Source organism: Montipora foliosa, chromosome 1 (assembly GCF_036669935.1).
Source record: "Montipora foliosa isolate CH-2021 chromosome 1, ASM3666993v2, whole genome shotgun sequence".
NCBI lineage: Eukaryota > Metazoa > Cnidaria > Anthozoa > Scleractinia > Acroporidae > Montipora > Montipora foliosa.
Genome location: NC_090869.1, coordinates 5638911 through 5662335, shown reverse-complemented (window position 1 = coordinate 5662335; position 23425 = coordinate 5638911). Strand labels below are relative to the sequence as shown.

General features: G+C 38.0%; 1 protein-coding gene across 1 annotated transcript in view; it reads left to right on the top strand.

Annotated features, from left to right (window-relative positions):
• LOC138007291 (katanin p80 WD40 repeat-containing subunit B1-like) overlaps positions 1-23075 on the top strand; it is a 31483-nt gene extending 8408 nt beyond the window's left edge. The window contains exons 8-23 of the mRNA XM_068854142.1: positions 136-207; positions 655-805; positions 2414-2467; positions 2574-2636; positions 3641-3684; positions 4704-4760; positions 7478-7593; positions 8140-8193; positions 9165-9217; positions 15312-15404; positions 16596-16710; positions 17230-17315; positions 18432-18508; positions 20292-20366; positions 20567-20686; positions 21349-23075. Of these exons, the coding sequence (XP_068710243.1) occupies positions 136-207; positions 655-805; positions 2414-2467; positions 2574-2636; positions 3641-3684; positions 4704-4760; positions 7478-7593; positions 8140-8193; positions 9165-9217; positions 15312-15404; positions 16596-16710; positions 17230-17315; positions 18432-18508; positions 20292-20366; positions 20567-20686; positions 21349-21481 (1363 nt within the window). The 3' untranslated portion in view covers positions 21482-23075. The remainder of the gene's footprint in view (positions 1-135; positions 208-654; positions 806-2413; positions 2468-2573; positions 2637-3640; positions 3685-4703; positions 4761-7477; positions 7594-8139; positions 8194-9164; positions 9218-15311; positions 15405-16595; positions 16711-17229; positions 17316-18431; positions 18509-20291; positions 20367-20566; positions 20687-21348) is intronic.
• Positions 23076-23425: the final 350 nt, after the last annotated feature.

Sequence of the window (23425 nt, the reverse complement as noted above, 5' to 3'; positions counted from 1 at the left end):
TCTAATAATAATCATATTCATGTCTGTTTTTTACTCCCCTCAGATTTAGAATCATTTTGTTAATTGTTATCTCTAAAAAAGCAAATACTGCATGAAATCACTTCTGATCAACAAGTCTGTATATGCTTGTTTCAGGACAGTAAAGTTTTGGGATTTAGAAACTTTTCAACTTGTGTCAAGTATTGATCCAGAGACAAATGGTATAAGGTACGTATGTACTGTAGGACTTTTATCATTTGAATGCGTATCTGACATGGATATGGTTTCACTGTGGAGCACAGAAAACCCAGAAGTTTTGAGGGCACACAGACAGGTTTAGTAATTTTGCCATGATTAATTTTTTGTGACTGTGGTAACCCATTGACTTCCAGGGGTTCCCCATTGACGAGTAAAATCGTCTGGCGTTAGACAGAGTAAAATACTAAGTCTGGCCGGTTTCGGCCGGTTTGGATGTCAAAGGGTTAATATACACGTAATTATGTTATCTACTTTTAGTAATGTTATTCGTATCAACATATATTATATTTATAGTTTATGTTTTTATTTGAATTACACTGTGATTCAGCACTTTCACTGCAATGTATGAAGCATTGTACGTTGTACATGTACGTTAAATTGCATAAAAAGTCAGAAAAGTCTCTTTTTTCATTTCAGATGTATTTCATTTCACCCTGAAGGACTTGCATTATTTAGTGGAGCTCAAGATTCCATGAGAGTATATGGTTGGGAGCCTGTTAGATGTTATGATAGTTTTTCTCTTTCGTGGGGGAAGGTGGCAGATATGGCTATTTCCTCAAGCCAATTGGTGAGCCGTTTTTGCATTAAATGAGTAAAAATTACATTAATTTGTTATAGTGCTCAATGGTAAGTTAAAAGTCTTGGCTCAATTCTGAAAAGCCAAGACGTCCAAGATTTCAAGAAATGAGAAGCAAGCATCAAGAATTGAGAAAGAAGGAGCTCTGGAGTATTGAAAAAGTTGAACTAGTGAAACAATAAAAAGAAAGGCCAGGAGTCCTGACAACCAATTTGCTTCAAAGTGTTTATTAATAGCTTGAAATGATTGAATAGACTCTCAACAATGAATTTTTTTTCCCTTACTTTTAAGTACTCTGGTAGAAAACATTGACCACAAAAAAAATTCAAAAATTTGGCAAGATCGTTTGGTAGAGGCATTGTACATGTATAATGGAGAGTAAGGATGGCTTAGTGGTTATAAAGCGTGCCTTCCATCTCTGTGACCCAGGTTCAACTCTCGGCGCCGAGAGCAGATGTGGGCTGAGTTTCAGTCGATCTCAACCTGACTCCGAGGGTTTTTCTCCGGTTTTCCTCCCTCAGCATAATGAACTCCCAGCCTATTCCATCTGGCTGTGGTGCTGTGCTCCGAGGTCATACATGGGTCGTGTTCAGGTGCCGAGCGCCAAGCGGCAGCACATCTCCTTTGGTCCGACCTTATTGAGCCACGCCCTTAGCAATTCAGTCTCCGACTGCGAGTAAGGGCGTTTAGCAGGTCAGGCATCAGTGACCTGTAGAGCTTAGACAACAAGCTTTAAAAATTTGTCTACTTCTTTGTGGCTAGGTTGAATTTCAGGCAGTAAAAGAAGGTCTCTTTCAGCTGTTTAAATTAGCCAGTACTTGGTGACATCCTTTTCCATTTTGCAGTAATTCTCTCTTTTTTTATTTCAACATACAGTCAAGATTTTGCCTGAGCCACGCCCTCCAGAGTTCACTTATGTCCAGGTTTGACCCTAATTAGATGCACACCCAATTTTGACATCCAGCACAAAGTGTCCCTTTAAGTCTAAGCATTTGCTACCTATTTTCAACAATAAGGTAAGGGTAAAGGTTAGCGTTATTTTTAGCTTTGGGTAAATGCAGCAGTTAATCTTCACTTAAAGAGCAGCATTTTGGGGACACTTTGTGACATAAATTGTCTGTATTCTGAGACACAAGTGATGTTGAAGTTGGCCAGAAGAGCAAGGGGACACTTCATGACGCTTATTGAAATCCGTGTGCATCTAATTAGGGTCAAACCTGGACATATCCCCCAGAGTTGGCTGGTGCTTCAGTCTTATTAGTCTGTACAAGTGGAGTATTGACAAATAACATCAAGCACTGTATCCTGGAGAGTACGGGGGAAAGAAACTCATGACTGCTAGAACACCCAACATGTATATTTGTATGCCTGGGGACTACCGGGGGTATTTCCTTAAGTAATACCACGTGATTCTCAGACTGACAGACTCTATGAACTTCCAGTCAGCTTTAAAGTACATGGCTGATGTTTGGGCAAAATGAAAGGAAATTTCAAACAATCAATATGAAAAAACATAACCTAGAGCAAAATGTGTTCAAAAGCTGCTTTGGCTTTAATACTTCATTGGTTACCTTTTCTTTTGTTTCTGTATTTTGGTAGATTGGTGCATCCTTCCTTCAGACAAATGTTTCCGTGTGGGTTGTTGATTTAGGGGTAAGTTTGTGATTATTTAAGTTTTATATATAAATGAAAGAGATTATTTTATGACCAGCTGATTGACCATTATGGCATTGTTGTTGTTGTTGTTTTTTTTTCTCAGCATTTAGAGAACATGATTGCTAAGTATGCTGATGAATCACATGACGTGAAAAATGATGTTGTGGTGAGTGATCTTTCACCTGCGTAGCTGTCTTTTCAATATATCAAATACCAACTGTTCTCAGTTAAACTCTTTAAAACCTGAAATTTACACATGTGCAAGAAAACCCCCCCCCCCCCCTACCCCCTGCCCAATAGTAAAAAGAAGAGTTAGAGCCAAATTCTATACTTTTTTCCTTCAAACAAAGATATAATGATGTTACAAAACTAAACACAACATTACATACCCTTATTTCAGCTAAAAGGCCTTGGAGAATCTAATGCCAATATCCCCATTCACACCTAAAATTAATGCCCTAGCATGCCTCCAATTGATGAGCAAAATCGTCTGGCATTGACAGAGTAAAATCTAGAAGTCTCATTCTCACGGGTGAATGGGTAAGATAAGCAGATTTGCTATGAGACAAGTCTGAAAAAGTTGAGGGGAAATATGTTCAGGGAATTTGAATTTTCTATGTTTAACAGTTGTTACAATGCAATCTTTAACATCCTAATTGGCCCGCCACTTTCAAAAATACGATAATATTCTTAGTTTGCCCTCCAAAAGTTTGCATAAGCATTGATTCCAGTTTCTCTCGGGACTTAAAATGGTCTCAAGAGAAAACAAAAACAATGCTTTTGCAAAATTTGTTATAATAAAGTACAAGTAAATTCTTATGAAAACTTGACAATGAACTTGATTCCCTAATTAATAGTATGGGGTAAATTATACCATAGATGACAAATGCATATAAAATAAGATTCTTTAATACTTCTGGAAGTCCTGCTAAAAGGGGGTGGTCAATGCCATGCAGCGACTTTCCACAAGAGTGAAACGACACATGGTTGAAAAGAGTGAGATGTGGGATTGCAGAAAATTAATGATAAGTTTTTTAAGGAACAAGCACAGGCATGCTACAATGTGTTCTTTTGGTTTTTAATGAGCTTCAAATGAGGTTGGGATGGTTTTCTGCAATCTCTCATCTTTTACATGTAAGTACCTTTAAAGAGGAAACTTTTTTTCAACAGGTGGGGTCACCTGGAGAACAGAAACCACCTCAATCTAATAAAACGTAAGTGATATTTCAGAAAATTTATTTGGAAAGGTGAGTAGGAAAAGAGTTTCCTTTCTCACAATTTCTCACAATTTCTCACGCTTTGTTTAGGTTGTACTGGTATTAACATGTAGGCATTCTTAATAAAGAAATGCCATGGGATCTACAGGGTGTACTAGCATTTTTCCAGGTCACATGATATTATTATTATTATGTTATGTACATGTTATGCCATGATAACATAATTATAGATTTTAGCAAAGCCTAAAAGTGGGAGTTCCTGTGTACCAGTACCTGGTCAGCAGTCAACTTTGAAAAAAAACAGCTGACCTTAGTGAGCTTTAAAATTGAGCCTGCAATATGGTCACATGATACTGGTCAGAAAATACCTTGTTTTGACAGGTGTCAATTAACCATAACATGGATGTCCAATATCAAAGATATTCCCATCAAATAATGTCGGTTGCACCACAGAGTTTAACATTGGCATACATGTACATGGAGGGGTGAACTTGGTTGGATGGTGACAAAAACAAAAATTTCTCACACAGTTGGGTTACCATATTTTCTTACCCATTGTGCTCCATGCATGCACCTTTGGTGCACAAAGTTCCACGTAAAACTTATTATTATTTGCATCTTGTATTGGCTGACTTTGTCAGTTTATTTAATAAGTACCGCCATATCCCCTTATATGACGTGATAACTTAATTTTAAAATAGTTTGTAGTTATTGAAGGGTATTTCCCATAGTGGAATCAAGAAGGTTGATTTCTTCTTGAGCTGCAGATTATCATTGATAATCCTCTTCTGCTTTACCAGGAAGAATCCTGTTCTTGCTTGCTGTGTATTATTATCACGATTATAATTATGTCATGTTCATGCTGATTTGCAGCATTTTGTGGCTAGAACCCTGTAAAATGCAAATTTATAAAATTTCATTGTTTCATTTTGTCACCGATTAAGTTGTTGATTTTCACCTCAGTCACGTTTTCTTTCATTGCTACCAGATACATTATACTTTATTTTATTCTTCAGACCACCTAGGAAAGCATTTAGTACAGAAAGACCTCCAACTACATCTACAAAACCAAGGTCTGCTGTGCAGCATTTTTTTTCAACAATTTGTGTTTTTTTTTCCTTTCCTTTTATGTTTTTGGAGAACAAATTTACTCACATTCTGTCAATTTCAACCCATCCAAAACCATAACAGTACTTAGTATATCTGTCATTGTCTGTCACATCATAAATGGGAACCAGCTGTGGTAGTGAACAAACATGAAATTCCAAGAAGCTACACCATCTGTGCTGAAGATGGAATGCAACCTGCGTAGCTGGCAGTATTGTTGACACGAGAGGCAAATTAACCAGCGCAGAAAATGGGGAGGGACGCTGTGAAATACTGCCTGCCCAAAAACTGGGGTTTTTTAAATATCTTGGTCACTGAAGGTAAAGGTAAAGTCACTGCTTACGAGCCAGAAGGCCCATCAGGCCGGCGCTTATCTCTGTTTTCTGTAGCATGAAGCGACTAGGAGTATTTATACTCCCTCCTGGATGGGATGCTAGTCCAACGCAGGGTTACCCCCAGCATTATGCTGGTACCCATTTATACACCTGGGTGGAGAGAGGCACCAGGAGAGTAAAGTGTCTTGCCCAATAACACAACACTATGTCCCTGGCCAGGCCCCGAACCCGGACCACTCGATCCGGAGTCAAAGGCACTAACCATGAGAGGTCACTGAGCTGGTGGAAATTTCAGATTGGCTGATATCAAGAACACATTACTTGAAACCTTGGTCAAGTTCATCCCTTCTGTGAAGGAAAATCAATAATGTATGTTGACCATCGAAGAAAGTATATCAAAAGCTCTTGCTTATCAAAAAATTAAAAAAGAACGAAAATTTTTTCCCAAGAAAGAGTAGGAGACTGCTGTGCAGGAGTTGCTTTCCGGCAAAGAGGTTGTGGTTATTCTTCGCACTGGTTTTGGCAAAAGCTTGACATACATGATCTTCACTTTGGCAAAAGAATAAATATTACAGACATAAAAAATGTTCCTTGTGATACTGCAGTCGACAGTGCAAGGGAAATTTTCGCCCTCAATTTACTCTCTGATGAATCTGAAACATTACAGGCACCTTTGAGGGATGATATTCATAATGGATACTAAATCTCAGCTTCATTAACTAAAATGTTGCCGAAATGTGCTGTGAGATCTTCTGAGCTCGACCTCTTAAAATACAGCAGTTTTCCAATTTCAGATCAAACAGATTCAACACATCAACACAGGAACTTTGATTAACAATTCGAACTTTTACTGGAGTAAAATCAACAATACTGCCAGCTATGCAGGCTAGATGGAATGTTGTACTGGTGCAATGGAAAGCATACATGGATACATCTCAAAACCAACCCATAAAGAAGACTGAGGAAGTACCCTCAGTTCCACAAACTGAACTGCTTCCAAAAATGCCTCTGTCCCAGCCAAGCACAAAGCATTGTGAAACGAAATTATATCATCCATAGCAACCACTGAGAGACAATAATGATGTGCAATACTCTAATCCAGATTCAAGATATGGAAAAATGAATATCAAGGGTATTCAAGATAATGGAAAAATGAATATCAATGGTGACAGAGGCAAACAAGACAAAAGGCATTCATGTAACTGCAAACATGAAATTGCATTCTGACAAGCAATCATACACAAATTTTCTCTGTGCAAATTGCAAAAAAATAGCCTGGAGCTTATGAATATTGAAAGTTATCAAGAAAATTTTGACGTTAATATTTACCAACAGGTTTAAAGTGAAGATCACATTTGACTGGTCACTCATTACAAAACCTTTACTAATGCTAAGCTTAGGGCTCATTAGGCTTAATCATGATGTTTGGCCCTAAGGTTAGCCAATTTGAAGGTTTTTGGTTGCTTTAGTGTCGGTAAAACAATGACCTGCAATGACTGTCCTGTGGAATGTGATCTGTGTTTTAAACCTGCCAAATATTTAGAAATACATGTTCCATTAAATTCTCCTGGAAAAGTCAAAACTGGGCTAAAAATATGTTCAGTGCTCAAAATTAGTGGTCGTTCGGTCGTCCCAGATGACCAGAAAGTTTACCAGGCAATTTAAAATGTAAAGCCTGGTTGCCCAAAGAAAAAACAATGGACAACCCAGCCAAAAATAGAACATTAATTACTTAACCCTTTAAGCCCCGAGGGGTTCCCCATTGACGAGTAAAATCGTCTGGCATTAGACAGAGTAAAATCTATAAGTGCCATTTGGCACTATCAGGGCTGAAAGGGTTAAGCAGCACCCAACTCACTTGTCAGTTTTCCATTGCCAATGTCGATAGTAGTGTGTTCAAACTAAACAATAACTAATTTGCATCAGCTGAGGGTTTTGCTGTGTTTTGAATATCTGTGGCTTTTACAAAAATTGCCGGATAGGAAAATGCAAGAGACTGCAACATGTACTACGATGGAGATTGAAAATTAAGAGACTGCAACATGTACTACGATGGAGATTGAAAATTAATGCTAAATCTTAAACCCAGACTTCCACAAAAAACCACGGGAGCAACGCCATGTTGCATCTCAACATGGCGTGCATTTCATCGTTATGAGTTTCCTAATGGGCAACCAAATTTATGGGGTTAGTTGCCCAGCTTGTGAAACAGGGACAACCAAGAAAATTATTGTTTTTAATTTCTAGCACTGTATGTAGGTAGTGGAATATTATTTAGGATAAATAAGGGTCATACATAATTTATCTTTGAAGAGAGAGTGACAAAATTAATGTCTTTGTTTCGTCAGATCAAAAATGGAACACTCTGCTGTCCCTGAGGAGCCAGGCAATGCTGATGCCGAGAGTGATGAAATACAGAGATTACAAACACCTGAAGATATTTTCAAAGCCAAAAGCAAACTTGGTGAGTTTTTAATGGTGAATGGCCTTTGAATTTTTGGTTCTTGATGCGTCATTATAAAGTGTGGAGCGAATACATTGTTTTTAGGTTGACTCATGTAAGTACTACTTAGTTGGTTAAGTAACATGACTGGCAAATTTATCATCTAACAGAGTTGGAAACTAGAGCCTTAAAGTTTTCCGAATTCTTGCACATTTGTCTAACTTGTTGAACAATGTGGAGTTGACAAATAGTGAGAAGGTCATCTTTTAAAGATGGATGAATTTATTATGATAAAGTATTAAAGTAATTAGGTACTAAAAACTAATTCTGGGCTCCATTTTGAGTAATTGAATGACTGTAAAATAATTGCTGTTGTCAATGGGCGGCGGTTCATCAGTAGTCAGTGGGTCAAAGAATTATTAAAATATTACCAAATTGAATATTATTTTGTAATGAGTATTGGAAGTGCCATGAAGAACACAAATTACTGTACTTTTGATTTATGATTCATCAGTAAGAACATTGAGATCCATTCAGCTTTTAAATTAAGAGTTCTTTAATCTTCAGATCGGACACCTCCACGACAAAACCATGAACCGTTTCAGCCACCACCCTCACCTGGTGAGTTGTCATGATAGTGAGAAATGCAGTAAAATTCATTCTAAGAACCTAAAGTCTTTACAGTTCTTGGTATGCAAATTGGGAAGAAAATCTTCTAATATCTACAAGTGAAATCAATATACCAGTGCAAATAACATTTCCCAGGGAGCGGTGGGGAGGGGGCAAGCTTTTTGTTTGTGTGACCAAGTTTTGCATCTGGAAGCAAAAATGTTTACAAGTACTACATGTATGTTGCTAATACACTATTTTTAAATAAAAGAGACTCAACGAGTGCATCCTCGCTGCTTGGTTCTTCACTGTGTACCTCCTAAATGTGACAATGAATTTTCTCTGTCTTTTGCTAAACAGTTTTACTTATTGATGGCAGTCATTTGAGGGGTGAAGGGGTGAATAACATCTCTGTCTCTTTTAACCCTTTCCTTCCTAAGAGTGACATTTCCAGATTTTACCGTAAAGCCGCAGCTACACAAGCGATTTTTTGCTGGCGCTGGTGATGCGATTTTTTCAAATTTTGTCGCATTGCCAGTGCGCAATGAAAATCACATGTGTAGCCACCCTTGAACTGGTGACGCGACAGGGGAAAAAAAATCGCAAGAAAAAAGTTGCCAGGGTTGAAACTTTTGCGACAAAATCGCAGACATAGTTGTCCATGTAGCCACCCTGGAACATTTTCCCTGCGCTTGCGACGAGACTAAAGAATATTTAGCCAACGAAATTAAAGGAGGAATGTCTGTTTATAGTGCCCAGGTCTCTTCAAGTATGCGATTTGCACTGCCTTCAATTTGTCGCCAAAATTTGTCACAGCCACCCTTGCGCACAGGCAACACGACAAAATTTGAAAAAAATCGCATCACCGGCGCAAGCAAAAAATCACTTGTGTAGCCGTGGCTTAATGCAAGATGATTTAACTCATCATCTGGTGTTGTCTCAATCATGGTTCATTGAATTTTGATTTGTGGTATTCACCCAAGGTCCCACAAGACATCAGCCGCCCTCTTTCCCTGAACCAGTCAAACCATCTAAGGTATGATATTTATTTACAATTGCAATCTATGAAGGCCCGTTCTGGTCAAAATGGTGGATATAGTTTTTACCTGTGCATGAATTAATTTTACATGTTGATAGAATTAATATTTTGCATTTCTAAAACATTTTGTTTAACCGCCAAATTAATTTTACCATACCTATTAATTATATTTTTAGAAGACTTATATTTTGTGTGTTTGGAATTAATTTTGTGTGTGTTTGCAATTAATTTTGTGTATGTTTGCAATTAATTTTGTGTGTGTTTGGAATTAATTTTGTGTGTGTTTGGAATTAATTTTGTGTGTGTTCGGAATTAATTTTGTGTGTTTCTTGTCCCATACGTCTTTGCGGCAGTGTTCTCGGCCATGTGCTAACAACATGGCGGCTCGTCAACAAAGGTCACGTCGAGTGGTGTTACGAGAAAGAAATGAACGTGGGTTCGCACTGTTTCTCCAGAATCTTAAAAGCGTTCTCAATATTTTGGCTAATATTGGCGAACAAGAGTTGGAGACAGACATTCTAGTTGAAACAAGGTATCGATTACTGGATGCATCGGGTACCTTGTCTTTTCTAATGAATGATTTAGCCGGCGGTGTTACAAATGTAACTGGTATCCCTTCATCTGCACTTCAAGCCCCCGTTCAGAATATGAATCATTCATTAACACAGTTAATCGCCTTATTGTCAAGTCAGATTGAAAGCCGTGACAATGCAGATTTTTACGATGCACTGGAGGTATCTTATTCTGCTCCGCTGAATCTTGCACAGCCAGGACGAGGTCGTAAACGCTATGAAATAACCAAAGACCAAGTGGAGCATTTACGATCACTTTATTTTTCTTGGGAAGCAATTGCTGGCATTCTCCAGGTTAGTATTTCAACCCTTCAGCGGCGACGTAAAGAATTTGGTTTGAGTGACTCTGCCTACTCAGAAATATCAGACGATGAATTGGATGAAATGTACAGAGGTATAACTGGCAGTCCAACAACAGGAATTCTAACTCCTAACATTGGAAGAAGACGATTTATAGGTGCACTAAGGAGTAGAGGCTTGAACGTTCAGAGATGGAGAGTCACTGAATGTTTACGACGTGTTGATCCTGTTGGAACTGCCTTACGCTGGAGAATGACCATTCATCGTAGAAAGTATTATGTACCAACCCCCAATAGCCTATGGCACATAGATACAGGACACAAATTAATCAGGTATAAACTGATAACACATGTCTGCATTGATGGGAAGACCAGGTTAATTTTGTATGCTGCTTGTCGCGACAATAACAAAGCAGAAACAGTGCTTTCTTTATTTCACAATGCAGTGCAGAGATGGGGATTACCCTCACGAGTGCGTTCAGACTATGGTATGGAGAATTATCTTGTTGCTGCTCATATGATACAACATCGCGGACCAGGAAGAGGCAGCATTATCACTGGATCGTCTGTCCATAACTCCAGGGTCGAGAGAACACATCGCGATGTTTATTCAGGGGTGTTAGTTTTCTATGTCCGCATTTTTCTGCAGTTGGAAGATGAAGGCAACTTGGATGTCCTTAATGATCTGCATATTTTCAGCCTACACTATGTCTACATTCCAAGAATAGAAAATTCTCTAAGGGAGCTTGTCAGACAAATGAATAATCGGCCAGTGTCAACCGAAAGGAACCTGTCACCACTTCAAATGTGGGAGAAGGGTATGCTAGAGAACTTACATTCTGGACATACTGCGTTAAGTGAGGCTGAAATTGATCACTTTGGAGTAGATCCTAATGGTGTGCAAACAGTAGAAGATGAAGATTACCAGGTAGATATTTCACCACCATTAATCAGCCTTTCAGATGAACAGCTTGCACAACTACCAGATCCTTTGTCAGATGATGGAAATGGCGGAAAAGATCTCTTCCTGCAATGTATTGATATCATTAACATGCTTCTGACCTCGAGTGAAGTCTCTTGAGGCCTAAAAGGAAGAACCAAACAGTGCCACTATGATAAAATTTTTTCTCAGCCATAGTAGCAGATATTCTGGGCAACAAATTCACCAGTTTCTCCCTTTACTTCTGTACTTGATCATTAAAACTGAAACATTATTTTGATGTGGAAGATGTTTTGCTGTTCACAATTTTTTTTAGGGGGGAGGGGGGTAATTGCCTTCCTGCCTGCCCCCAATAGAAAGGTTTATCCCTAATAGGGTTGCTAAAGGAAAGCAGTCGGAAGGAGGTTACCTGTGGTTGAATGGATTAACCATTTGATCTGCCACAAAGGCTGTTAAGAACTCGTAACTACAGTCGTAAATTTGTGCATCCGTTTTTTGATTTATGGAAAAAACATATCCGCTCTAAAATTACACGTGTCATGAAAATATATACAAGTAATTTTATCATAATATAAAAACCGGAAAATCAAGTTGAAATCAAATAGTATCTATACAAACAAATCCAAAACTTTGTGACCAAACGTTATATAAGAATTGTTAGGCCTGACTGTTCGTGACAAAGGCGATGCAGTTTTTTGTGTGCAAACTAGCCAAACATGAATTTCATTGACAACAAACAAGAGTTTCAAATCAAGTTGTATCCTGTATTAAAATGCCTCACTTTGTTAATATCTTTCTCCTTTTTTGCTATGAACATCGTTCATAGATAGATCTATGAATCATAGATACAATAGACAATAGATCTATATATCATTGGAATATTAAGTTTAATTATCCCTAGTCACAGGTTTTCCTGGTACAGATTTCAATAAAATAGAGTGGTACTCTGTTCAATTGACTTTGATAGATCATTGCGTTCATCCATAAATTATAACAGTATCGGTCATAGAGAACTCAGAACAGATTTATTGCATTAATTTAGTTCTTTACTTTTATTAACAGCAACATAAAATGAATAACATCATTCAGCTTGAGTAATTATTGCACTGAGGTCAATCAAACCTAACAACTCAAACTGGCAACAAGAAACACAACAGTGCATATATATAAACCCATCAATATATATGGACGTATAACTTAAAACTGAAATTAAGCTTGCTTCGACTTAAATTTATTGTGTGGCAACATTGTCAAGTTCAAAATATTGATGACAATGGGGAATTTTGACAGTCTGCAATTGAGAAAAACATTGATGGAACCTTAGCTTTATGTATTTTCTGACCCACCAATTAAATTTGCATCCATCTGCAGAAAATTATATTACCTGATACATTAAATCTTACTAAAATGTCAACTTGAATCAATAATCTATCATCTTAACCAATGAGATTATTGAAATAAAAGCTTCTGAGCAACATGCTACATACCAAAGTTCACTTTTCTCAAATGCAACAGAGTCTAGACAATAATTAGGAAATGGACATCACAAAATTGTACCTTCTTACACTTTTCAAAAAACCCATTAAGACCAAAGTCAAAAATAGCAACATTGGCCATAGACTGCGGGCCATTTACTTCTTGCCAAAGTAACACTGTGAGAATGCCAAGTCATAGAGAGCAAATAATCTATCCATAGGAGGCAGAGGAACTTCCTCAGTTGGCCTTGGAAGCTCAAGCAAGTTGGTACAGGTATGAGCTAAAGGGAGGAAGCCGCCCTCCACAGGTGGGTGCTGCTCTTCCCTTTGTTCTTCCTGCTGCTTATCACTCTCTCCTTTCTTCTGCTCATCATTGAGTCCTTCCTGACTTGCAACTTTCACGATTTCCGTGGGTAGTATAAACTCCAGTGATGGTGCAAGGCTGAAACCAAGGACAGGCTCCTCTGCAGTACCAGTTGCAAACTGAAGTATGTGACTCAAATCAAGCGTAGTCTGCCCACACACCCTCCTAGAAGCTGCCACTTCTCGAACATACTTGACAAAGAGTTGATAAACTTCTTTTTCCTTTTTCAGGGTATTTGAACCCTCCTCTGAAAAGTTAGGCTTCAAAATGTGAAGTAACATTTGTACACTCAACTTGCCCCTTGCTTGGGGTCTCAGGAGATGAACCAACATTGGCAGTTCCTGAAGAGCTGACAGCATTCCAAGCTCTTCTAGTCCGTGCCTAATTTGACGAACACAAGGGTCAAAACAGTCTCCCAAAGAAACAATTTGCTGCAGAGTGCTCTCCTCCACAAATACAGGCAATTGCCCATTTTGAAGCATGGCAACTGCCATCATCACTCCAACAAAGTAGTAATCTTGTGCTAATAATGGCCTCAAGCCATGGTCGAAGTACTTTTCTTTAATAGCTTGATTCATTAGTCTTATCCATTCCTTACGTGGCCCACCCTGATCTACACATTCTTCTCCCATGAAGTCCACCTGAAATGTCGGTCTATAATTTGTAATGTATTCTAGTTCACTGATTGTTGTTTCTAATATATTTGCCCTGTCAACAGTAATGTAATTTGTTTCTCCCTCAATGGTTTCTTCGCAACTTGTAACTTCTAAGGCTCGGCCAGTTACAATCTCTTTTTGCAGAAATTTAAGCACTTCTATAGGGTCAGTCAAACCCTGATCTTTAGCACCTTTGATTACTGACTGGATATCAAATGAACTCGAGGGTGGCTGACTCTTACTTGCACTGAACACTGATCCTGCATTTGTATTAGCATCAGCATTGGTGTCTGACATATGTCGAGACAATGGGACACTCGCATCAGAATCTTTTGTCAAATCCATGATATTACAAAACAAGTCGTCTCTACCACTAGCATCACTTGACAGCATGTCAGATTCAGGGACTTCAAACACAGGAACTTCTAGTTGTTTATCACTGGGATCAATCATGGATGGCAGTTCCTCCAGGAGTCTTACATAGATCCAACCAGATGGAGCAATCGATTTCAGCAGCAGCTTTGAATCAATCTCTTTTCCTGCCTGGATGTTCGGTCTTAGCAAAGTACCACCAGAGTTCTTTACTATTTCGAAATACAAGCCCTCCATTTCACCTGTCAATAATTTCGCTAACTCTTGCTGAAGTTTTTTAGCATCCCACTTTCTATCAATGTCCACGCCTGATATAATTCGTCCACTTCTCTCTAAATCAAGCTTTTCTGCTTTCGTCGGTATTTTCTCTCTTCCCATTTCTAGTATCATAACATCCTTTGAAACTATCTCAGATGCCAACGGTCGACCAGCAGGACGCCTTACATTCGGAACGACTGGATACGGCCGCGAACTAGAATCAGAAGTTCTTCTGTATCTTCCCCTTGAAACTGTCGGAAACCTCCTCTGCAATTCTGTTAGTGCGCTATTAGTTGGCTGGGTTTGGCGAAGGAAAGTCGTCTCCGATGTTGTTGGTTGACGTTCGTGCGCAATTAACGAGGTCAGCTGATTAATACTGTCTATTGCAGCTTGTGCGATTTCTTTCACTTGTTCGGAAGTCGCCATCTTTGTTTGGCACCACATGGTAGAGAACTACCGCAAGGTGTTATGGGTAAAGGAATTTTGAGAAACACACAAAATTAATTCCGAACACACACAAAATTAATTGCAAACATACACAAAATTAATTGCAAACACACACAAAATTAATTCCAAACACACACAAAATTAATTGCAAACATACACAAAATTAATTGCAAACACACACAAAATTAATTCTAAACACACAAAATATAAGTCTTCTAAAAATATAATTAATAGGTATGGTAAAATAAATTTGGTGGTTTAACAAAATGTTTTAGAAATGCAAAATATTAATTCTATCAACGTGTAAAATTAATTCATGCACAGGTAAAAACTATATCCACCATTTTGACCAGAACGGGCCTTCATAGCAATCATTTAAGAATCCTCAGGTTTTGTTATCTGCCTGTTAAGAATGCAAATAATAATTATTTGCATTCTGAACAGGCAAGAATCACACCCGGGCCACATTGGTGGGAGGTGAGTGCTCTCACCACTGTGCCATCCCTGCACCCCAGATGATTTTACTCGTCAATAGGGGCCCCTTGGGGGCTAAAAGGGTTAATTAATCCATATATTATGTCAAGAAAATGCAAGTAATTAGTTGACCATGGATTCCAATAAGTGTCATGAAGTGTGTCATAAACTAGGCTATTTGGTAAGGTTTCTCTTTCAAACAACACAAACCAAAAAATATTGTTTTGGTTGCAGTCTACTGAACAAACAAATAAACAAAAGGAAAATGTAATGATTCCATCTGAAAGAGATAAACCAGCTGGACTGCAGTTGTCAGACTTTCTTCCTGTGAGTATTAATTAATTACCTTTTATTTTAGCATTTCCTTTTGGTCAGACTGTATCACTGCAGTAGTAAAGATTGTAAGAGCGATAATTATTTTGCTAAGCACTGTAATTTGTTGGTGAACGCTTTACCCCAGAGGAACAAAGTGTTCAGGGGTGATAAAGTGGAGGTTAGTTATTTTTTGTTGAATGGGACTTGAATAGAATAGAATTTGGTTTGCTCATAGTATACAATTTAATATACAATTTTAAGATACAATTTGAAGTTGTAAACAAACAAATAAGTAGATAAAATAATCATAATTACAATATTATGTTAATTAATTTATAAATGTTTGAGAAATGATTGTCAGTGATTCAGTGTTCTCACCAGGATTTTGTCTTACGGAGTCCCAGGGCCCCTTTTCCTGAAAAATAGGGGCCCTTTAGGGGCTCAAGCCGGACAAAGTTACTTGCGCTCCATGACTAGGGCAAAAAAGTCCTTTGTGATTTCAATGTCCATTTCATGAAGGAACATTCAAATTGGAACTTGCAATGGTGGTCATTTGACAATATTGGAAATGCATTTGATTTATTTGCCTTCCGACAGATCTTACAGGTGGTGATCTTTTTGTTAGCCATGTTTATTTCGACTGCCATTCACCCTGAAAAACATGGTCTTCCTTCAATGAAATAGTTTTTTGATTTTCAGTTTCCTCGTCACCATTGTTTCGATGATCTTCTTCACTTTCTTAAATCCTTATTACTTTAGGGCGAAACTACTCCTTGCCACGACAACATGAGCCTGCACTCTAAATTATCTGTTGCACAAAGTACCTACAGAACCAATATGGCGGCCAAGTTGAGTTGTCAAGCTGTGCAACCCTCGTGTGACTGACAAAGGCAAAAGTTGATAAAATTGAACGTCTTTGAATACTTTGATAAATTGTTTTCATTCAGTTGAAGAAGGCAAAGAGCTGGAGTATTCGCTGAAACCATTAAAAGACTGCTAAACTTACTTCTTAAAGTCTGTTTCACTCGTAGCATCCTTGTGCACCCAAGTTGGTGCATTTGCATCGTTTTTAATTGCCATTTCTATTTTTTTCGGAAATCCTGCAAGGGTGCGGCCTGGTGAGAACACTGGTGATTATATTGCTCTTTTTGAGCTATTTAAGTTCTTCCTAGGAGCCTAAACAGTGCTTTTTCTGTATCACAGGCAAAACCACCGGTGGTCAACGAACCATCTAAAAAGGATGTACATAATGATAATAACTTTCAACCAAAACATCCCAGCATGACTGAATCTGAGGCTGTCTCCACACTCAGAAAAAGTAAGTTGTAAATCACTTTGGGAAAACTAGGCAACTTTATGTCTTTCATCAAGGAAACCCCCCTGCCTCATTCCCCAAGGAGAAATCATTGTATGGCTGTCACTTATTCTGAAATTGAAATGGAAGTTTTGAGTCAACTCTGTCAAGTAAAGCATATGGGCTATTCTCTTGTCCAGTTCGTCTTCTCAAGTCCGCACACCATATTCATATCTTGAAGTGCCTTAGCTGAACAAGTGAATAAATCTATGTTTTTCGCTTTCGAAAGAGGCCATTGTGGAGAGAAAATGTATCCACCGGCGACTAGTTGTGAAATTCTGGTCGCCAGTACTCAATTTTTAGTCACGTTGGCCACCAGGAATTTCGGGCCCTGATGCTAAATGTAGCCGTCTTTTGGCTTCTGATTGGTTAGTTTACGATGACATCTCTAGTACTAGCAGCTGCCAAAAAAATATGCATTTCTGGTGCCACTGTTTTCAGTTAAAAGAAGAGAAGAGTATTTTTTGATATTTTGTGTTATAGGTCATGGATCTATTGCTGCCATTATGTCATCAAGGCTCAAGAACTTAAATACTGTTGCAAGATATTGGGCTGATGGGGATATTAAGGTGACTTTCACCTTATGTGCTAGCATAATGACTGGACCCCAGGGGAACAGTTCATTTTGTTTCCCAAGAATCTCAATGTTTCCCAGAGGCACAGCCAAGGGAAACGTTGAGATTTGAGGGAAACAAAATGAACTGTTTCCCGAGGGATCAGTCTTTCAAAGTGAATATTTTGTTATATAGCACAAAAAGAAAAACGTGCAACGGCAACAGCAACGGCAGTCGTCGGTCAACATTCGCAGGTAACAGTGCACTGTTACCGTCTGACGTCATAGATTTTGCACTGTTGCCCGCTGGCGGAAAACAGTTTTATTGTTAAATGTCATGTGACCTCGAAGTAGCCAATGCGAGCTTGCGCTGCTGGGGAAAAAAACTCAGCTATATAACAATTTATTATTTGTGTTTACTTATTATTATCAAATGCCTTAATATGCCCCAGTTAACAAGTAAAATCGTCTTGCATTAGACTGAGTAAAATCTGTTATTTCTCACTGGCAGGGGTCAATAGGTCAATGGGTTAAGGCGACTGTTTCTCTGACAAGATAATTATACAGCCTTGCTTATACCTTTGAGGCAGTCACTATTAGAAAAGCTAATTAATTTAACTGTGGTAGACATTTCTCATTCTCTCCTCAATTGGATAGGTCAAGCATACATATAATTTTTTATTTTTTGTAAACATTCTGTGAAATAGTTCTATTCAATTTGCAAACCTTACATGTATTAAAGTAAAAGGAAACACAAAAATTTTGCTATCAATTTGATTAAATAGCCAGGTAAGAGAGGACAAAGCTTAGAAGTTGATAATTTGAGCGTTAGCACCTTATCAGAACTTTTAGCCCTTGTCAGAGCACATACACTCTGACAAAGGGCTAAAGCTCTATATATCAGGTTCCAAATCTCAACATGGTGCTTAATTTACCTCTACCAGTTTGTTTGATGCCAAAATGTTTGTTTGACTCCTACACCAACACAGCTCCAGTTTCTCTAGTAATAAAACCCATTATGGGAAAAGGCTATGTTAAATTAACATCTTCTTGTGTTTTTGGTTATTTGCAAAAAGTGTGACATTAAGAACTTCAGTCTACACTGCTGACATTTTGTCTTTGGCTTTTTTAGAGTGCTGTTCAAAATGCAGTAGATATGAATGACCAAGCTATATTGGTGGATCTACTTAATGTTCTTTGTCTGAAACAGTAAGTATATTCATTTGGTAGATGTGTCACCGCCATCACCTAGTGTTTCTTTAGTATCCACAAGGAAACTTTGACGAGGGTCCCCAGGGAGTGGATTTTTTCTTGGGAGTGGGTGTACCACTAAGGAATGGCGTAGCTGACTGGTGACGTTTTTTTTGCAGAATGCCAGTTGTATTAGGAAGCTTCCAGTCATCTCAGGAAGGGGGGTGGGGGAGTGTGTTCACCCTCTGCAGCCTCCCCCTAGATGCACCCCTGGTCCCCTATACACTCTTTCAAAATGCTTTCGTGTAGAAATATTACATGTACCACAGTGGGCCCGGACAAACTGTGCGACCGTTAATATCTAAATCTTTCACATAATTTAGATAAAATCCAAGTCTAAAATTCAAAGTTTTTTTTACCTGAAGTGTTGTTTTTGGTAATCCTTGTGGCTAAAAATGACGAATTTTAGTGAATTGAAGGGTTTGTGTGCAACGTTCACCTGAGCGTACCAGTAGAAAGACAGTAGAAAGCTCGATTATGGACCCCTCCAGTGCTCATCAAGCCGATTTTCACTAACAAATTCTCATCGTACAGGTTTCAAATCACACACCAGGCAAGCTGAAACCCAGAGGTTTCCTCTCTTACCGTTATACAGTATGTGGAAACCTCTGGGTTTCAGCTTGCCTGGTGCGCAGTCTTGATGCTGGAGCGGTCTGAAATTGAGCTTTCCACCCTAATGGCTTGTCTTTCTGCTGGTACGCTCAGGTGAACGTCAAACACAAACCCTTTAAATCACTAAAATTCGCAGTTTTGAGGTCACAAGGATTACCACAGTCAACACTTAGGTTAATTAAATACTTGGATTTTTTGGACTTGGATATTATCGAAATTATATGAAAGATTTAGATACATTGTATTAACTGTCACACAGTTTGTCTGGGCTCCCTGTGCATGTACTTAAGACGTTTCACACATCACGTATAATTTCCAAAATTTCTTCTTGTTCCCATTTGGAAATATCAAGTAATTCACGTATTTTCATGCAAATCAGTGAAATTCCCAAGATTCCAGAAATTTAATCACGTTTAATTCAAACCTTCATTCATTCATGCTTCACACTTAATTTTAAAACCATTTTGTACATGTATATGAACATTTTCTTGGGATAGGTGATCACAAACCACAAATAAATTAAAACAAAAATCACATTTCACGTAGAAATACTATCCCTCATCAAATTTCATGAAAAAAGTACAGCAGACCCTCTTTTAACTCTTCACTCCCCAAGGGGTGCACATTCAGGAGAAAAATCATCAATTAGCTTCATGTAGATTGAAATGTGAACTCTAAGTTGGAAGGGTTAAAAGATGTAATTTTCTTGAAATTGTATCAACCGAAAAAGAAGTCTCTATGCAGTGGAATTATTTCAATCTATCTTTTTCTTTACAAAAATTATCAGATATCTTTATCCCTATCCCTAATTCCCCTAATTTTTAAATGTAAAATTTGGATTATTGAGCATGATGTGGCATCTATTTTTAGTGTAAAAGAGAAATAGTTTGTAGGGACCTCACTTTTAATAATCTGAAAGAAACTATTCAAACTTCCAGCAGGCAACCAGTTGGCTATTTACAAAGTGTGCGAGAGTTGAATCTGACTGACAACCGGAAACAAATCTAAATCAGAGGTTAGAATGGGATTTGAACCTGGGGCAACCACGTGCAAACCTAATGCCCTAACCACTGGACAACACTGCTTCTTAAGTCACTGATACAATAAATGCTTTAATTCATCTTTGAAGGTCCCTTTGGAATCTGGATGTTTGTTCGTTATTGCTTCCTCACTTGAAGGACCTCATAAGCAGCAAATACGAAAGGTCAGTTTCCTGTTAACTTTGTTATTGTTTGGTATTGCTATTTGGCTTAATTTATGTAGTGAAAAGTACCAGGGCACTGTCAAACATGTCCAAAGTGCCAAATCCTTTTTCTTAAACTGAAGTCACTTAAATTTAAACCTCTTGTCCCCCAAAAAGAAATAGTTGGCATATTAACAGACTTAAGTTAATTCTTTTGACAGTTATGTTCAAGCTGGTGCCACATCAATAAAGCTGATTTTAAGAAACTTTGCACCAGTTATAAAAAGCAACATGGCCGCCCCTCCGGTGTCTGTGGGTGTTGATCTTGTCCGAGAAGAGAGGTGAGTTCCTACTGATCAACATTTGGGAAAGTAGGTTTAGTTAAATTTATGGGAAATTATACATAAAATAACCTCTGGTTCTACATAATTATTATGTATAATTCACAGGCTTAACTTGGAGACTGTGTAAAAGAAAAAAAATTATAAACATTGCATTAATCTTTGCAAGGCAGCTTGTACATGTGTCATCGTTAATTCAAAATGCAATTTAATGGATTTTAATGGCAGAGCAGCTGTCCATGCAGCTGTGGTCAAGAGCACTGGTGTGTTAAGTAGCTCTTTCAAGTGTTGACGTCTTGAGTTTAGCTCATTAGCATTTCTCATTCTCCCCCTCTACTTACTGATTTTTCATTATCACCGGTGCCTTCTTCCTCCCCTTTTTAGTAGGGGATCATGTGGCATGTCTGAGTTGTCAAGATTTTTCAGCCATAGGAGCAATCTCCACCAAGGATCTGGCTGCTTATAGTGAAAGCTCTTGGATATTTCAGGCTCCCAACTTCCAATTTGCACTGCAGTCGTTAATACACTGTACATCAAGGATTCTTTGAAGTCATTTTAATAATTTCTAGAGTGAATTGTGGCAGCCTGTTGTAGTTATCTCTAAGTCTAAATAATATTTTTCCAATAACATTTGCCAGTGTATAACTTGACTCTTGTTATAGGTATAATAAATGTCACAAGTGCCACTCGCATCTGCAGTTTATCCGCGAAGCATTATCAAGTAAAACAAGTATGTCTGGTAAAATGGGAAGTTTGTTCAGAGAGATGTCATTAGCATTTTCTGCTTTGGATTAACTAGAGATGGGGAATGTGTCAAATAGCAGTACGTTTGTTGGGAATTATTGTGCTGCAAGTGATGTGGAGATGGTTCCAATAATGGTGGAGGTGCAAACGCATTTCTTCAATGCATTTTGTCTTCAGTGTTTTGATTGGAGTGCGTTAAGAAAATAATACCTTGGACCAGACGTGATTTCAGAGAGAAAGTTGCAGCCATATCCGGGAAGATTTACTGCTGACAAAGCCGATGATGAAAGACAAAAACACTTCTTTTACAATGAGAACTTTAATTTTTGGAAGAAAAGGAAAAAGGATTTCAAGTGGAGTACAACTGAAACTGTGTTTTGCGTGCAAGATACTAGCAATGTTCAGTTTGACTTTGAATCACTTAGAAACAGCAAGTTTGAGCTGTGGTTTTACCAGAAAGTACCATACATTTGTATTGATTCTCTGTGACAAAAGCGTTATTTTATTTAATTTTTCCTTCACAAATAATATTATTGTTGTTCAATTTTGTGATTATTAGTAATATTATTATTATTATTATTCATTCATCACAAATTATTTTGCAAAAGCTCACTGTTAAATCAAATTACTACATAGAAACAAAGAACTCCAGACCATTACCTGCTAAATGATGTGTGAGCCATTATAGTCATTGCCATCAAAACTACCTGGATTGAAACAGTTGATTAACTGTTCCATGCTGTATGCTAAAAACTATGTTAATGATATATGAAACTTAAACTAAAACTGACAAAATGTTGAATAACAGTCACTTGGCAAGTTTTTCCTCAAGTTGACACATTGATAGCCTGTGTAGCTGTTGGGATATTTTATTGCAGGATTATTTAAACACTCATCAGTACGACGGTTTTGGCCATGACTGGCATGGGTACTAGTAATTTTGAGATTACTTGCAGCCAAAACATCGAAGTAGCCATCAATTTACTCCCACATGTTTAAATAATACTGCAATAAAAATATCCCACCAGCTACGCAGGTTAACACATTGATAGCGTTTGAGCTATTTGAAATTCCTAGCCTGCGTAGCTGGTGGTTCTTTTTGGAGTGCGGGAGATTTCAAGTGGTGCAAGAAGGTTGGGGAAAATTGCTTGAGTTCTCTTGCATTCAGCAACAACAGAACCGCCAGCTACGCAGGCAAACAAATTCCAACAATGGACTGAGAAAGGCTTCCGCAGGACATTTAAAATAATATATTGCATCTCCATTGTCCCATTTTGGTTGTTGAAACTTGCTCTGTGACAGAGAGCATTAAGCAACACAAAACTTCCAAAGCATCTTGTTATCAAACTAGCTAACCACTAATCATTTCTTAGATTAAAATTTCAAAATGTGGTTTAATTATGACTTCTGTTTTGCTTAATGTTTATTTTCTAGCTGATATAATTATGACTTGTTTATGAATTTTCATTGTTTATGTTTTGTATTTTAGATGTAGATTTTGTAAATATACCATGCCAGGGTAGTTTAGATAATGGACACTGTGTGATTTGCACTTATGTGACATTTTAAATACAACCTGTGACTTTATGAAATCGTGTAAAATCTTTTGGTGGTACAGGAGTGAAATAAATCCTTTTTATATGAATGCAATCCTTCTGTACCTTGTCCTAGTTTATTGGTGATCACTAACACCCACTTTGTTCTCCAGGGTCCATGGATAGTGAGACAACAAGACTTAGAAAACTCATTAATAGTTCACAAGCCATTGACCTTTAAAGTGGTTGATAATACATCACGTTTAGTGACTTTATACCAATAAAACCTTCTCCTTATTAGTATTAGTATCCGGCGTTTTGTCACTGCATGTGACATAGCTTGTTTTTCTTGTAAATGTTCTCCTCACAATTTTAACATTTGTTCTGACTCCCAGGGGACACACTTTTTTGTGGAATGTTTTTGAAGCTGTTCAGCACATGTGTTATCGGGTCCAAAAAC